The sequence below is a fragment of the Papaver somniferum genome, chromosome 7 (assembly GCF_003573695.1).
Source record: "Papaver somniferum cultivar HN1 chromosome 7, ASM357369v1, whole genome shotgun sequence".
Lineage (NCBI taxonomy): Eukaryota > Viridiplantae > Streptophyta > Magnoliopsida > Ranunculales > Papaveraceae > Papaver > Papaver somniferum.
The window spans coordinates 217,044,296-217,061,552 of NC_039364.1; the positions used below are offsets into that span (position 1 = coordinate 217,044,296).

A 17,257-nucleotide genomic window follows, 5' to 3' on the forward strand; every position below is an offset into this window, starting at 1 on the left:
CAAACCTGTAATACAAAGACACAACCAAAGAGACGTAGAAAAGAACAAATGGAATAATAAAAATAATAAAAACCTAAAAATTCTACCTAAGCACAAATCCGCGTCGGCAGCGCCAAAATGATTATGATTTTTCGTGGGTTGTAGTAATGAAGGTTCAAACTCTCGGATTTGTGAAGGATAATTTTTTTAGACTTAATAAAAAAGATAAACATATACAATAAAATATTAACAATGGTGAGAGGTACTGGGACTAATGATTCGGCCAATCTTCATAAAATAGGGCTCAATGAATTATTCTCGACAATAATCGCTCAAAACATAAGTTATATGGACTCTTATTTTGCCAAAGTAGATTCTCAAAAAATTGATTGTAAATGTTTAGCATGGAACATCATCACCTAAGCCAAGCATGACCCATCTAATCAAATAACAACCAATTTTATCAAATCATATTTCAATTAATTTTTAATGCAAAAGTCTTAAAAAGAATTAATAAAATTACCCATGTATGAAGCTCGGCCTCCTCCGTCGTCCCACTGTTGGGTTTTAGCTCATCATCGCAAACATACTCTCAAAATATTTAATTATGGCTCAAAAATGGTTTACAATGGTGAAAAATGGAGAAAATCGGGAAACTGCAACGTTTATAAGCGTTACAGACTCCACTATTACAGAACGATAAAAAGGAAGTGTTGCGAATAACTGTTGCAAATGAAGGCAAACTACGACAGTTAATAAATGACTGTCTTGGCAAGTCCGTTCTTCATGTTCTTCATCTTCATCACGAACAGCAACAGCAGCAGAGAGAATTCGTGATTCTTCCTCTGCAGCTTCCTCTCTTCTCCTCCCAACTCTCGACCACTCTCACTTCAATTGTACGTGTATTTATAGTGAATTGAGGCCAAAAATCCGACCATTGATTGCGTATATACTCTCTTTAATTCGATTATTCCTCGCTGCCAAAAATAGAGAATAATTGTCATTTAAAGAATTTTCTCACGTCAACTTGCTTTCTGCACCTCCCATTCGACTTATTCACGCCTCAACACTCTTCCAACGCCAGCAGAACTCCCTCACGCACACAAGAACTTCAATTTTGCTCGTGTTACAGTACACATGCTCTGTTTTGGGTGTGTGAATCATACCGAAAATTCCAGCCAAATTTGATCGATCATGTCACCCATACTATGTTCCTTAACCTATATCACATCTCTATACCAAATTTCAGCCATTGAATCGACCCATAACCCCTTCATTTTGACGATCGAAATTCTGCCAGAACTGTTTAGAAATTTCCCGCCAAAATCGTTTCAAATGGGGAAGAAACTGGTAGCCCCCTATCCAGAGTAGGGGTGCGAATAGCAGCTGCCTTGTGGGTGACCTGGGGGTGCCCCTTAGTAATTAGGTTACCCCTTATCCAAAAGCGAGAGTCCGAATAACATTTGTCCTCCGGGTGCCAAAATCAACTTTTCGAGCCGAATTTTCCAAAAATGTTTATTTCCTAAAAATACTTCAAAACACAATATTAGTACAAAAATAGAGTTCCAACAATACGGACATTGAGGACAAATTAGACACAAAAATGTGTCTATCATGCAAGCTGAAAGAGATGGAAAAATCCATGGCATCAAAATAGTCAAGAAGGCTCCTTCCATAAGCCATTTGTTATTTGCAGATGACTGCATCGTTTTCTGCAAAGCTTCCAAACCTGAAGCAGAAAACATCCTAATAATAATAGATAAATTTAGCACTTACTCAGGGCTATTTGCAGATGACTGCATCGTTTTCTGCAAAGCTTCCAAACCTGAAGCAGAAAACATCCTCAAAATAATAGATAAATTTAGCACTTACTCAGGGCAAATGATAAATTTAGCTAAGTCAGGGTTCTCTTTAGTAACAACTCTTCCCCACAAACTATGATGGATATAACTGAGATAATGAAGATAAGCCACATATCTCTAAAAGACAAATACCTAGGTTCACCCCTATTCACTAATAAATCAAAAGTGAAAGCTTTCCACCCTGTAGTGGATAGTATGAAAAAACAGAATAGAGGGTTGGAACATCAAAAATATAAAACTAGCTGGGAAAAAAGTTCTTATTAAACATGTCACCTCAACAATGGCTAACTATCAAATGAGCACATTCAAAATACCAAAGCAAACCATTGAAGATATGAATAATATCCAGAGAGATTTCTTCTGGGGAAAGGAGAAAGGAAAACCAAAAGGTATTTTCCTCAAATCTTGGAAAGGTTTTTGCAAACCTTTGGAGGAAGGTGGGCTAGGTTTTGTTAATCTAGAAAAATTTAATAATGCCATAATCTCCAAAATGGGTTGGAGAATGATGGAACAACCAAACTCCTTAGTTGCAAAAGTCATGAAAGCCAAATACTTCAACACGAAGGATATAATGCATATGCCAGCTCTACCTAAGCCAACTGACTCATGGGTTTGGAAAGGAATCCTGTCAGGCATTGCAAATATCCAAAAATATGGGAAATGGAAAATAGGGAAGGGATAATTGGAGTTTGGTACTTAGGTTTAGACCAACACTAGGCTTTGGTCTAACATTTGTCCAACGTTAGGGCTTGGTACCTGGACCAGACGTTGACTGTCATTGACTGTTCATGACCAGACTTCACTTAATTTATAAAATAAAAATATTATAAAATTATCAGTTTACAAATGTACCCCTAAATTATTATAATTCACAAGTACCCCTAAACAATAATTCTGGGTGCCTCAGTAATTTAGTCTTGGATAATACCAAAAGAAGATCGAGGAGAAATCATTTCTCTTCTATTCCTTCTTCGTTCTCACCGCAGCCACCATCATCAGTTTCCCTGTTTTTCCCCACCACCTCAACCGCTGTAACACCACTCCACCACTATAATCACCACCACCAGTTTGAACAAACAACAATATGGGTTTTAATTTAGTGAAATTTGGGTTTCGATATAACGGTATTTGGGTTTCGATTCAAATCAGTAAATTGGGGGTTTGATTTGATTCGAAAAATAAGGTTTTGTTTGATGCAGAAGTTGTTTAGGTTGGAATTGATAGAGGAGATGGGTGGATTCATTTTCTGCTAAAGCTGTTGCTGTTGTTGTTTGCTGTTAGAACTGGAATTTGAATCTAGAAGAAGATAAGGAATAGTTGAATTTTGTTACTGGTTTTGTCTAGGGTTTGACAGAGAAAACAGAAATTAGTAATGGGTTTGTTATAAATTGATACAACGAAGAGAAGTTGGTGGTGATTCTAGATCTCTGGGTCGATTGAGAAATTAGGGTTTGCTTATTGTAGAGTTTTGAATCGAGAACTGACAGAGAAATAGGATTTGAAATGAGATGTTCCGTTAGGAATGAAGAAGAATTTGAACAAGAAATAAACGAATCTGCTAATGTTGAAGCTGTGTGCCATGGATTTCAGACAGAAGAAGAGAGATTCAGGGTTTGAGATCTTGAGAAGAAAAAGTAGTCTGGTGGTGGATTTGGAAGATGAAGTCTTGAACTGAAGATGGTTTGTTGGTAAAGGATAAAGGGTTTTGTTGGTGCTGTAGTCAAGAATGAAGATTGGGGTTTGTTCTTGAGAATGGAGATTGGCGTTGTGGTCAGTTTATCGTGGCTTGGTCAATCGATTTGAGTTCAGTAAGGTGGTGACGAGAGTTAGCCGGTAAAGGGAAATGATCGCAGTGGTGGTTGATCCTGGTTTATATGCAATAGGGGTCTCATACGGTCTGAAATTGAGTGTAAGTGAAGTGTTTCCATGGCTAGAATTAGTAAGGCAGTGGTCAGTGTTGGCTGATTCTGTCCTAGTTAAGCTAGTTCAGTATGACTGTAATCGGTTCAGATGGTTCTTTAGATGAAGTGTTGCTGTCGGTGCAGGAAGAGAGCTGGTGTTGTCGCAACCGGCGAAAGGTCAGGCAACAGAGCTGGTGTTGTGGTCAGTCCAGGGAGGAGTTGGATAAATGGGTTATGATAAGGTTTTCTGTGCAGTTTTAGATGGTTTCAGAATTTTGTAAATATTAAGGAAACTGAAGGGTATAATAGTAAACTCCTTAATAATTACATTTTATATAAATTTTTTAATAATTATTAAACAAAAGTTAAGACTTAACCTAGTCAATTTGAATCAACGTCTGGTCCAGGTACGAAGCCCTAACGTTGGACAAATGTTAGACCAAAGCCTAGTGTTGGGTAAAACTTGAGTACCAAAGTTCAATTATCCCAATAAGGAATGGAGTAAACATGAATATATGGACAGATGTTTGGGTTCATGATCTAGATGAAAAACTAGTAAAGCCTAACAACTGCCCTGCAAACATTGAGTATGTTGCTGACCTTATAATCAACAACAACCAATGGAATAGCACCATGTTAGAAAATATGTTCGATAACTTTATTGTTAACAAAATAAAGAACATTGAAATTCTGAGTGGTCAGGACGACAAAGTCTACTGGCCATTAACCAAAGATGATAAGTTCACTGTAAAATCACTTTACAATGAACTTACACATAGAGGAAAACATCAACATAACATGAAAAACTGGAAAGCTATATGGAATCTAGAGGTTTCCCCCTCTATAAAATTATTCCTTTAGAAGGCAGCAAACTCAATACTTCCAACAGGAGAGAGAGAGTTGGAAAACACTTAAGATATATAGATACTACCTGCAAAATCTGCAACAGTTTTAAGGAATCCGTCTCACATTTGTTCATCCACTGTCCCCTTATCCATGATATCTGGCAGGAGCTATATTTCGACCCATATGATGTAATTGGCAACAAATGGGATTTTCATGAATGGCTTACACATATACTTATGATTAGAAACACTGAACACCAAATTATGGGGTGTCCTGATTTGTGTGCAATAGTCCTATGGCATGTCTGGAAAGCCAGATGCAGTTTAACTTTTGAAAGCATAAAGCCAAGAGATGATCTCATTGCCAAGGAGATCATACGCTACATTAATACAACAAATGCTGCAAAAAATAAAGAAAAGGATAACCCAATGCATGTGGAATACACAAAAGAAGAAGCAGAAGCACAAGTTATTGAATTCAGAATAACTTGGAAAGCCCCAACACTCTTTACGCTAAAACTTAACATTGCTCTCATATACAACCCTGAGAATAATATGTATGGAATGGGAATGCTTCTTTTTGACCACACAGGAAATTGCAGAGGAGCTAAAGGGTCACGACTCCAACAAAGCTCGCCTACAAAAATGAGAAGGAAAGTGGCTACAGATGCTTACAACTGGGCAGCAGAATTAGGAAGCAGAATGGAGTTCGAATCACACTCTGGCCAACTAATAAAGCTGATTAGGAGTTTGCATGTAGAAAAGATAGGAAGGAGATTCACACTGAACCATGAAGGGGAGGAAGTTCTTGAAGTAAGCACTTGGAGCACCATCAGTGAAAGAGAAAACAATCTGGCAGTAAACCTAGCTTTACTGAGTACGAACTCAATTTCTAATAGGAGTTGGAACAAAACCTCTATTAATAATCTACTTTGGTTAATTTGAGACAACTTTAATACAAGCCAAGTAGGAAATCAGAACAATGGCATTGTAACTATTAATCCAGTCATGGAAAACAATATTTTGAACATGGATCGAACTGAAAGTCTGCTAGCCAGCTTCAGCTCCCAAAACTTGTAAGTCGTCTAGGAGTTTCTTCCTCTTATTTTCTATAAAAAAAAAAGTACAGTAAAACTTCGATAAATTAATAGTCTTGGGACTGGAAAAAGTTATTATTTTAGCGAAATTATTAATTTAACGAGTTAAAATTTAACCTATACAATCCTGGTTGGGACCGGAGAATTTATTATTTTAGCGAAGTAATTAATTTATAGAAGTTCTACATAAAAAAAATTTTATTTAACTTACACAAATAAAAAAAAAAAATCATACAAAGCTTTTGGTTGGCAACCTAGCAACAAGCTGGGCACCAACACCCTTTTGAATAGCAATTCCTAGTCTATGAAAAATAAAGCTACCAAAACCACTACTGGCGTCATTAATAATTAAAGAATTCTTCACACGCTTGAAAAACACAAAGTATCCTCACCAAGTTCCCCTAAGGTGGAGAAGGCTAAGACTCCCAAACCATGATCATGAGAAATACATTTGTCCGAGTATTTAGTGTGTTTACGTGAAACCGCACTAGATATAGCTTTCCCCGGAACAAATGAACGAATTCCTTCACCAGTGAAGGGAGAGACACCTGTGACATCCATACAAACATCTTGTCCATTTTTCCAATTGAGCACAAGAATATCAGAAGGTTTCAAATCTTTGTCATCATATGTCAGAAAACCGAGAGAAACTTCCTTACGCAGGCACACCAGCTTTGTAACAAATGTCAACGATTACATCACGAACAAGGTCATGTTGAAACTTAGGGCCTATATCCTTAGCAAAATGAAGCGCGTGATCCCCAAACATGTCCATGGATTTGTTACAACTTGGGCACAAACCATTCTCAACAAAAAGTGGGATGCCAAGGCGATAACAAAGCACACGTCTGAACTGTCTAGGTCCAAGACACTGATTGAGCTCGCTAATGGGCACAACCAATAAATATTCTTGAGCATGCTTAACACGATTGCACTGCCACAAGATGGAATCTCTTACAGATATGGGATTTGCTTCTTAACCACATCAAAATAAGTGACTGTCAGGGGGTGCATGGAAGGGGGGAAATATCATTGACACAGTAAGTATAAGATAATCCATATACCTGGATGAATCTCTGAAGTGCAAATCGATAAGCAGAACCTCTGTCCGTTGAGAAAGAGTTACCAAGGATTAGGGCTGCACAGAACCGAACCTAAACCGTGAACCGAAACCGATCTTTTAAAACCGAACCGAACTGAAACCGTAACACAATGTTTTCATTTTGTTTGTCAGTTCTGGAAAACCGACATAAGTGGTTTCTGTTTCGGTTGGTTCCAAAAACCGAACCGATAACCATCGGTTTTAACCGATTAGCGTAGGACGTGTATTTGAGTGAATACTGGCGGTTGATTGAGAAATAACAATCTTAAGATTGATTCTTAACCTATGAAGCGTTCTCCTCAGTTCTCACTTCTTCGCTTCTTTCCCATGACTCAGTCTCCATTAGCAGACAGTCGAGCTCGAGCACCAAACTAAGACACCAGCCACACCGCCGCTCTCAAACTAATAACCAGTCACTTTTTTGGTGCTTTCCCACGATTTCTTCTTCTTCTCTTTCTCTTCTTCAAGTTTAATCAAGCAATAAACTAAGGCTAGAAGTTACTTCATATTATAAAGGTATTAAATGTTTGATTTATCTTCTTTTCTTAAAAGGTTAGGATACTATGATTATGAGCGTTAGGTTTGAACAGATTTTGATATTATGAGGAAGATTTGATTTTATAAATCTGCAAATTAGGGTTTTGTGATATTAATTTTTGTTGGGGATATTTCAAAATTAGGGTTTATTTTGGCTGATTTACATAGTAATATGAACTGGGTTATGCTTAATGAGGTCAATTTATTTAGTATACACACAACTAGGTCAGAAATCAATAGTGTTGATTTTGATTGTACAAGATCAAAACTAGTTTAGTAAAACTATGATTCAGATTCTGAAATTGATGGAAACGATGGATCAGATAACAATGGATTAAGTTCTGTAAACATAGTCCAAAATAAGGAATTTATCTAAAAGCAGAGGAATTCATATCTAAGTTTTATGCACAGATGAAGTTACAAAGACAGATTTCGTATTTACAATATACTGAGACGATTACGAAAAGCATAGTTTGATGCTTTCATTTTTTTGATTCCTTTCTGTAATTTCATTCATTTTTTCGTATACCTTGCGGGATTTGCTGTAGATAAACAAGAAGCTTATGTATGTGTTGCTTATGAGTCCTGAAGTCCTGAACATAGTACGAATTTCCATTTGTATGGCAGGACTAGAAAACTGGTATGAATTTCCATTTCTCAGTTTCTTACGGTTTTCTTGGGGGCTTTACAACACTTAATAAATCTATGTAAGATTATATCTTTGAGCCTTAGAATGTACTCCTTGCCAATTAGAAGCATACACATATATTTTTCTTGTCATCGACATAGATGTGTTAGCCTAGCGTTATTAGTCAGTACCTTACTCCAGGTTAACCAATTTTGGGTTCTTAAAATATATAACATCCAAATCCAAGCTTCTGTAAATTGCATGTCGTGCCCCTTCCCTAAGGCTATGCCACACTTTGTCAAGCCAATTTAGCTCGAAAAACGATCTGCATAAGCATATATGCTAGTTCTTAAGTAAGGCTAAGAGCCTGAATGAGAATTGTCCTTGTAAGCATATGCTTTTGGTAACAATGATCTCCTTAACAGTTAGATAAATTTGCTAGTTATCATTTATGTTTAGAACATTTGAAGTCATCCTCAAAGCAACAAGGTATATAAGAGTACTAATAAGAAGATATGATGTGTATATCTAATGTAATGAAGATGTGTCATTTAAAGAAAATCCTTGAATCATCTGCTTCTGGTGCTAGATGTTGTTTATACTGAATAAGTTCTGGCATTGGACATATGCAGTTTATGTATTTGGTTTTCAGTCGAGATGCTTTTCATCTCATAAGTTTCTTGCATAGCCAAGTTGAAACAATGAACTGTCAATAATGTGAGTAGCCATATTTAGTGCCTGTCTAACATAGTGGTTGCTAATCTTGATGTTCTTAGTTACATTATGTACCATTGCACTGATCATGATTGAGAAATTCATATTTAACTCAAGTTTGTGTACGTGCAGGTTACCGTTACAACCTCCTGTGGAATACCCAATTTCTACACCTGCAAAGTGTATTCATTGTAACAAACTATTTCCTGTCGACCCTTTTAGGAATGAGACCTCTATGTTGATTTTCCATCTAAAGATGTGTAGTCAGTTATGATTATGAATTTTTGATGTTTTTTTGTTTTTGTTAAAGGAGAAACTAGACTCTTTAAAATTTAATGCTTCTATCAACATGTATTGGAAGTTGGAACATTTTATGTATTTGAAACTTGAGTGACAGGTTCAGAAAAATTTGCCTTTTAACTGACAGATATAAAAAATTTCAGTGACTTAGCTGGTTAACCAAAAATCGAATGATTTTATACAAAACCGAGTTGGAACCGAACCGAACAAAACCGAACTACCTTAATGGTTTCATTGGTTTTCATTATTGGAAAACCGAGTACTTTGGTTTCGGTTTTGGTTTTGCCAAAAACCGGTGAAAACCGAACCATGTGCAGCCCTACCAAGGATCACCTTCTGCAACGAAGTAGTCTGACTCTGAGAAGCAAGGTAACAGTAAGTGCTGGTGTCAGCCATGGTGTAAATGCCAAGTCCACCGTCTTTGATAGACAAGGTAGCCAATCGCTGCTGTAAAGGACCAAACCCCATACCATCACCCGTGATTAGTAATCTCAAATACTTAAGTAAATGATCATCAAAAAGGTCAGTGGCTGTATAAGAGTCACTAAATGTGTAGTTATTGAATGTAATATAACCAATATTTGGGGCATTTTATGCCGAATTACAAGTTTGGAGTTCAAAATCTAACCTAAAAGACTAAAAAGAAAATCTAACCTAAAAGACTAAAAAGAATTAGGCGACCCTCAATAGCATAGTTGGATCCAAGACATCGCTTTAAATATTGTTCCACTGAACTAAAGTTCTAGGTCATAAAAGAACCTCATATCTTAAGGTCGCCTAGAGTACCTCAAAATTGTAAGACGACGCTATGAGTTTTTGCTGTTAAAAAACCTGACGAGATTGGGGTATACCCAATAAGACAAAATGTGGTCATTTATAAAGTAAAACCAAGCCACCCCTTAACCCTTGTATTTTCTAAATGGTTAATATGCCCTTGTTTAATTAACACTAAAAATTCTGATTAGGTTAATTAATTGAGTTTAGATTGATTGAATAGATTAAAACTTAGGAATTGAAGTTATGAAAAAAAAAATCGATTAAACTTTTGTGGGATGATTTTTGATGAGAATTTGTTTTTTTTTTTTTTTTGAGAATATCTCTTGCAACGAAAATGAGGCACACAACCGAAACACTTTTAAAAGGTGATTGCAAATCTGTGGTATGAAATCATACTCAAAATCAAAGAAGAAATCAACACTTTCAGTTCTGAAAGTATGAAAGGTCGGCAGGGTCGACTAATGAAGACCATGCCGGCCACCCTGCGCCGGCAGTGTATACGGCTGAAGAAGGTGTCGGCTTTATATGGCCGGCAGGGTATACGAATGAAGAAGATGCCGGGTGTAATATTTTTGACACACAGGAGACTGTTATAAATGCGCAGGTAATCGACATGGTATTGATTTATTACCTTGTCGGCATCCTTTTTGTCGGCATTTATTAACTTTCTTACCCTGCCGGCCAGCGTTTTGGCCGGCATTGTTGTAATATTATAACCTTGCCGACTTTGGTTATCCCCCAAAAAAGACTGAATTCTAATAGATGCAATTCACTTTATTCATTCAATTTTGGTTAATACATTTATTGAAACATAAAACCTAATCCTTGTCGACGGAAAAACGAATGCACTTAGCATGTGCATCAAGCCTTTGAACCCCTAGGCGACCCTAGTGGACGAGTTATAGTCTCGTGAAGGCTTACATAGAGGTATACCCATAAAACCTACACTAAAACTTCTAAAGCCATCAATCTTTCTCCGACGAAGACGATACAGTATCCAAGTAGTCAGGGTTATCCTCCGGGATTCTTTCGGCCAAGAAGTGATAGCTTGCATCGAACGCGAATGCTGCCCCCTTTTCCTCCAAGTAGCGGGATTTCACGACTTCGTGCTATAAAAACAAACTTACATTTGTTAGTGGTGTTTCATTGGAAGATAAAACAACATGGGTTACGTAAAAAAACCACAAAATTACTCACGAATTGCGCAATGGACAAGGTGAAGGGTCGAGTGTTAAAAATCCGAGGTTGGAGAGCTAAAAAAGCAAGTATCGCGTTTTCGATGACAAGGTGCCTAGCGTGCACTTGTTGAACACTTCTTGTGTTAGGATTACCAAACTCTTGGCTAAATTTGTTGTGTACCCTAGCCCAAAAGGTTGTGGAATCCACCCTTTCGGAGGATTGACGTCTAAGTCGTTTTTCCGCATACCAAGCTTTGGTGATTGCCAAATTAGAGAGCTATTGGGTGAGTTAGATGGAGTTAATGATGATATGAGCTTTGGAGAGTATATGCAAATAGTTGTGTGTTGTTTTGTGGAGATAAGTAGTGTATTTATAGGATGCTGCCCAAATTTGGCTGTTATAGTGTATAAGTACAAGTCAATCAATGCAATTGTACTTGCAAAAAAATTTGAAATTTAAATCCGACGGCACTGTTTTGTTTCCCCAGCATGCCGACTACGAAAGGCCGGCAGGGTCTGAAATTTGTTACCATGCCGACCTGATGATGATTTTAGGCATCAGGAGACCAGTTTCTTCTGTGTATCCGCCGGAACTGTATTGGGTCATTAGCATGTCGGCTTTTACACGGCCAGCAGGGTAGGAAATTATAACCATGCCGACCTTTGGTGATTTTAGGCATCAGGAGAAGGTTTTTCTTCTGTGTATCCGCCGGAACTGTATGGGGTCACTAGCATGTAAGAATTTTGTTACCATGCCGACCTTATATGATTTTAGGCATCAGGAGAAGGTTTTTTTTGCCACAAATAGCCGGCATGGTCGATAACATATTACCTTGCCGGCTAGTAAACAGCCGGCTAGGTTTGAATCGTATTACCTTGCCGACCCGGGTAACTATACAATTTCTGTTGTCAGGGCCGATAGTCTGACAATTCACAACCTTGCCGGCCCTGGGACAGTCGGCAATGTAACTTAAAAGAAGCATGCCGGCATATGCATTTAAACTTTACATATCTAAACAAACCATTCATTCAACAACTAGAAACCCAACACTTTTTGTCCAAAATACGAAAACATGTCCCATAAACCTTAAACGAACATTTGTCCACACCATTAACTTAAACATTTGTCCACCAAAACATAAACAAATAAACTAGGAAAGCATTCATTCACCACGACCACGAACACGGCCCCGTTTTGGAACACTACCTTCACCACCACGACCATTGCTGCTACCTTCACCACCACGACCACTGCTGCCACCTTCACCACCACGAGCACTACGAGTCCTCTTTTTATCAGCCTTCATCTTGGTTTGTTCTTCCCTCCTAGCTTTTTCTTCCACCTTTACTTCAGCCTCAACTTGCTTAACAATATATGGGCATCCTCATTGTCAACATTGCAAGCATAGTCAATGTGCTTGGTTTGCTCTTCAATCGACAAAGGCTCTCTTATGTCTTTCGCGCAGCACAATACCTTCACAAAGGTCTTCAATTGGTCCTTCTATTTTCAATTAAACAACAAACAATTAATAGAATGATTCAGTAATGCAATCAATCTTAAAATAGTAAGAGCAACTCTTAAATGCATTTTCCTAATCACAGTAGTACGAGCCCAACCCAAGTACCACGCCATGTATTTCTCAGTAGCTTCATGACCGATGGTCACCTCGTCCAAAAGACTCACGTTGATTTTACGGCCACGTCTGTCGTCCCAATGTTCTTGAGTTGGCGCTGGATCGTAAACGACGTTAATAGTTTTTTGGGACGTGGTGCATTCAGCCATTTTCACAGTAAAGAACGTCTTTGCTTCATCGAAATGAGGTTCTTCTTGGACGTAACCCAATTGTCGCATTATCCTATGTGGATCGTACATTGAATATCCATCAAACGTAGTCATCAAGGGTCCATAGTATAATGCAAAAATTTCATCTCTCCTTTGTATTAAACCTTGATTTCTAGCATCTCGATAAGGATCAAATATCACCTCCTCCGCAGTCAAATTTTTCGATGGCGTTTCGGAGTTTGATAAGTTGTTGCGGCATTTCCTTATCACGAGTACCCTTAAAATTGTACCTTTTTTCTCTTGGCTTATCAACCGCAACACTCTCATCCACTTTGATGTAGGAGTTTCCTTTGAACAAGGTAGGGAAGTGCAAATATATCCAAACCTATGCAAACACAAAGTTTAGTAAGAATCTTATCTTACGAGAATTTTGCAAATATAAATGATTTAGACAATAAAATTACCTGGAAGAGACATGTGTTTCCGTTAACTTGCTTAGTGAGTGCCCTAGAACATTTTGTCAACTCATTGTTCAAGAAGACGACCACCGCAGTACCCCAAGAATACTCACGCATTTTATTTAAGGGATCCAATAGTTGCAAGTAACTGGCCTCGACTTGGTTTCCGGAACTGTCGGGGAAGATACATTTGCCCAGGATGTATAGCAAATAAGCTGACGCGGTAGCATTGATTCGCACTGGGTTCACCCTTCCTTCCTTATCCAAGATTGTCTATGTATCCCATAATGTGCCCCTCAACTTCTTCAGATTAAACTTCTTGGTTAGACGACCATCCTTCATCTCAAAAACCTGATTTCAACCGAACTATTTCTGGCTCAATTTTAAATATCCTTGAAAGAAAACTTATTATCGAATCCCTCAGTGAATGCTTTTCCATCAACTTCGAGGCCTAGAATTTGTTGAGAATCATCGGTAGTTATCTCCATCTCACCGAATGGGAATAACATTGTATCATTCTCTCCGTAGAACCTCTCACAAAATGCAGATACGGTAACTTTATCATGATCAATATTCGAACTCTCCACCGCAGGACACAACCCGGAGTTCTTGACAATCATTTTCACCTCCTCACATTCCTTGTCAAGATCCCAGGTATTAGTCACTGAACACGAAGCTTGGCGCCTCATGAGACGGATGGCATGCTTGTGATCCTAAATACCAAAAAAAATAAAATGAAAAGAAATACAAACACTTGACGCAAATTTAAGATAGTTACACACTTGAATAAAGAACAAAGACGGATTGAGATTACTTACAATAGTATTATGGATCGTACATGCCCTTTTGCACCATCTGCTGGGGTCCCTTTTGGAGGCTCACCTGGTCTCAGTGCAACCATCAAGTGTTTGGGAGGGATGTGAGAATCAGCTGGTTTAGTGATCACCCTCTTCTTCGTTCCGGTTGAAGTTGAAGCCGAAGCTTCGGTGGGTTCAACAATAGCTAGAGTTTGTTCTCCATCTCCTTCTTCTTCTTCTTCTTCTTCTTCTTCCTCCTCTTCAACAATTTCATCTTGGATGATATTCTTACCTTTATCTCCATTACCATCATCATCATCACCATCACCATCATCATTACCTCCTCCAACATCAGGCATTTCTTGATCACCATCATCATCATCATTGTTACCTCCTCCATCAGCCGGAATGCTTTCATCAACATCATCATCATCACATCTTCTACCAGATGGAATTGATTGGTCTTCATCTGGAGTATCGTCTGAATCACTGGGTTCAGATGGTGGTTGAGAATCATTCGGTATACCGATCTTTGTCGTTCCCGGCATAACATATGTCCCTCGATGTGTTAAAGTCAAGAGTTTTTCACCAACACGAGGAGATCTTGAAGGAGGACTAAGAGCTTTCAGAGCTTTCTTTTTTGCCTTTTCCAACCTAAACAGGAACAATTAAGAAAAAAAATTACAGGTCGGCAGGGTCGACAGGTTTAACCAATCCGGCGGAACAATGGCCGGAAGGGTCGACTAAAACATACGTGCCGGCTAAAGTATAGCCGAAAAGGTATCATCAAAATAGCCTGCCGGTTGATGACAAATATGAACACAGTAGAACATGAATTTTTCACATTACAGGTCGGCAAGGTCCATTACCCATACACTACCGGCCAACTAACAGCCGACATGGTCTTATATAAATACCTTTCCGGTTTTATAAATTCTAGGCATCAGGAACCAAATATTCAAAACAAGGGGCCGACAGGGTAAAAACTAATAACATGTCGGCTTCATTAAAAAACTGTCGCCGACAAGGTCTACATTTGAATAACCTTCCGGCCCTGTTAGTAGCAGTTACAGATACTAAACAGCCGGCAAGTTCTTCAACCTAAGAGCTTGCCGGCCAACAAGGTCTATAACATAGTATCTTGCTGGCGTCGCAACTACCAATTCACATTTTCGATTTTTCTGCCCTAATTTAACATGCAAACATCAAATCGAAATACTAGAGTGAGTTTAAGTAGGTACATACTTTCTTAATTGCAACGTTTCTTTGTTTTGAGCGGGTTCAATTTCTCCTTCTTCAACCGTTTTTTTCTTCACTTTCTTAGCAACCAAACTTGCAATTCCAGGGTTATACTCATTGGGTTTTCGATTAGCGTCTTTCATACGAGTAGCTTTATGTCTTGGCGGATCCATTGTTGAAGATTAATCGGAGTTTTCGAATCGACGATTTCGATGAATTAATCGACGAGTTTTGGTAGTGGTGGCGGTGATGGAGCCGGTAGGGTTGTGGAGGAGAAGAAGAAGATGAAATGAAAAGATTAAAACTGATTTAGGGTAATAGGTTTTTAAAGGGTAATGATAGTTTTGTAACTAAACCATTAGGACTCCCCTAAAACCCTCAAAAAGAGTCCCTTTAAAATTGGATATACCCCAATTAATCTGATTATACCCCAATCTCGCCAGGTTAAAAAAGGGGAAAAAAAGAAGCTAAAATATCCGTTGGGAACCAGATATATAGAAAGTAGCAATGACCAAATTTGGAGGGATAAGATTTACTCCTAGTCACAATAAACAATGTCCAACTGACCCACATTTCTGCAATAAAAAAGACTTGTTTCCATTCTGTAAAGTATCAGGTTCTTCTCCTTTTAAGAGACAGAGAAAGAAAGACCACAAAAACAAAACAGAGTTCAAGATGTGGAACTTTGCTCTCAAGCTGTTGTTTCTCATCTTTATAATCAACACCACCACTACTACTCTAGTTAGTGCTACTGACCACATTGTTGGTGCAAACAAAGGTTGGAATCCAGGAATCAACTACACCATTTGGGCTAATAACCATACTTTCTATGTTGGTGATCTCATTTGTAAGTCAAAATATTCCTATCTCAACTAATTCTCTATCTCTCTCTCTAGTAAGTTAGATCTCTGAAAGTCCATTTTCTTAAACTAATTTTTGTTGTTGTTTTCTTGTTGTTTACAGCTTTCAGGTACACGAAAAATCAGTACAATGTATTTGAAGTGAACCAAACAGGTTATGATAACTGTACGATAGAAGGAGCAACAGGAAATTGGAGCAAAGGAAAAGATTTCATTCTTTTAGATAAAGCTCAACGTTATTACTTCATCTGTGGAACTGGTGGTTGTTTTAATGGAATGAAAGTTACTGTTCTTGTTCATCCACTCCCTTCTCCTCCTTCTTCAAATAATCATACTTCTGCTGATCAGAAATCTGCTGCTGCTACTTATCAGATAGTTTCTTGGTCTTCTTCTTTAATGGTGTTGGTTTCTCTTATTCTTCCGATCTGGTTCTAATCCGTACCGGTTCTTTCTCCTTTTATGATTCATTTGTTTTGAGTAAAGCTGTTGTTTGTACCGAATGCTGATGTAGCGATGATACATTATGTACTATTTTAGTCCAAATTTGGTTTTGGAGTTACTATACGTATATTTTTAGATTTTTGTATTCTTTTTTATAATTGTTCTGTATTAAATTTTCCAGCTTAGTATCACGGAATCACAATCAGTGGGCTGGAAACGGTGCTGGACCACCAAGACTCTCTTGTCATCCAAAATCTATTCCAGAGTTTTCTTTTTTTTCTTTTTCTTTTATTATTGTTTGCGAGTATGAGTCCAGAAAAGGGTCAAAGAAATGATAAACAAAGAGAAAAGAAAGATGAAACTTTAGTGAATTATTCTGTCATGCTTTCGTGCAGGTTTGGATATACTACTCTTGTTGACTAATCAGCTGGATTCAAATTTCAAATTCGTTTCACTGTACCAATTTGAAATTTATAGCGCGAAAAATCTGAAGTAAGGGGTCATCGTTGACCATAAGAAAATCAAATAACCTAAAAAAAAGTAATCCTCGGCTTAATGATGGAGGAATTTTGACAGACGTTTGGTGAAGTGGAGGAATTTTGACAGATACCGGTCAATAATGCTACATTCACAGGAGCATGAATCCCGTGAATGTCACTGCAAGACACAACAAAATATGGGACCCACAGTGGGACCCATAACCCACCCCTGCAAGCTCCGGTGGGTCACAGGGGCTGTGAGACGCGGTGATTCTCACGG

General features: G+C 38.1%; 1 protein-coding gene and 1 long non-coding RNA gene across 2 annotated transcripts; both read left to right on the forward strand.

The window, feature by feature from the left end:
- The first annotated feature begins 7,055 nt into the window (after positions 1 to 7,055).
- On the forward strand, positions 7,056 to 9,085 carry LOC113293356. Its single transcript, XR_003332252.1, has 2 exons — positions 7,056 to 7,302; positions 8,798 to 9,085. It is a non-coding gene; the product is annotated as an uncharacterized LOC113293356 (long non-coding RNA).
- A 6,678-nt stretch (positions 9,086 to 15,763) lies between these two features.
- LOC113293357 (lamin-like protein) lies at positions 15,764 to 16,745 on the forward strand. Its single transcript, XM_026542013.1, has 2 exons — positions 15,764 to 16,044; positions 16,161 to 16,745. Exons 1-2 carry the CDS (start codon positions 15,873 to 15,875, stop codon positions 16,490 to 16,492), a joined length of 504 nt encoding a protein of 167 aa, XP_026397798.1. The 5' UTR covers positions 15,764 to 15,872; the 3' UTR covers positions 16,493 to 16,745.
- The last annotated feature ends 512 nt before the right edge of the window (positions 16,746 to 17,257 follow it).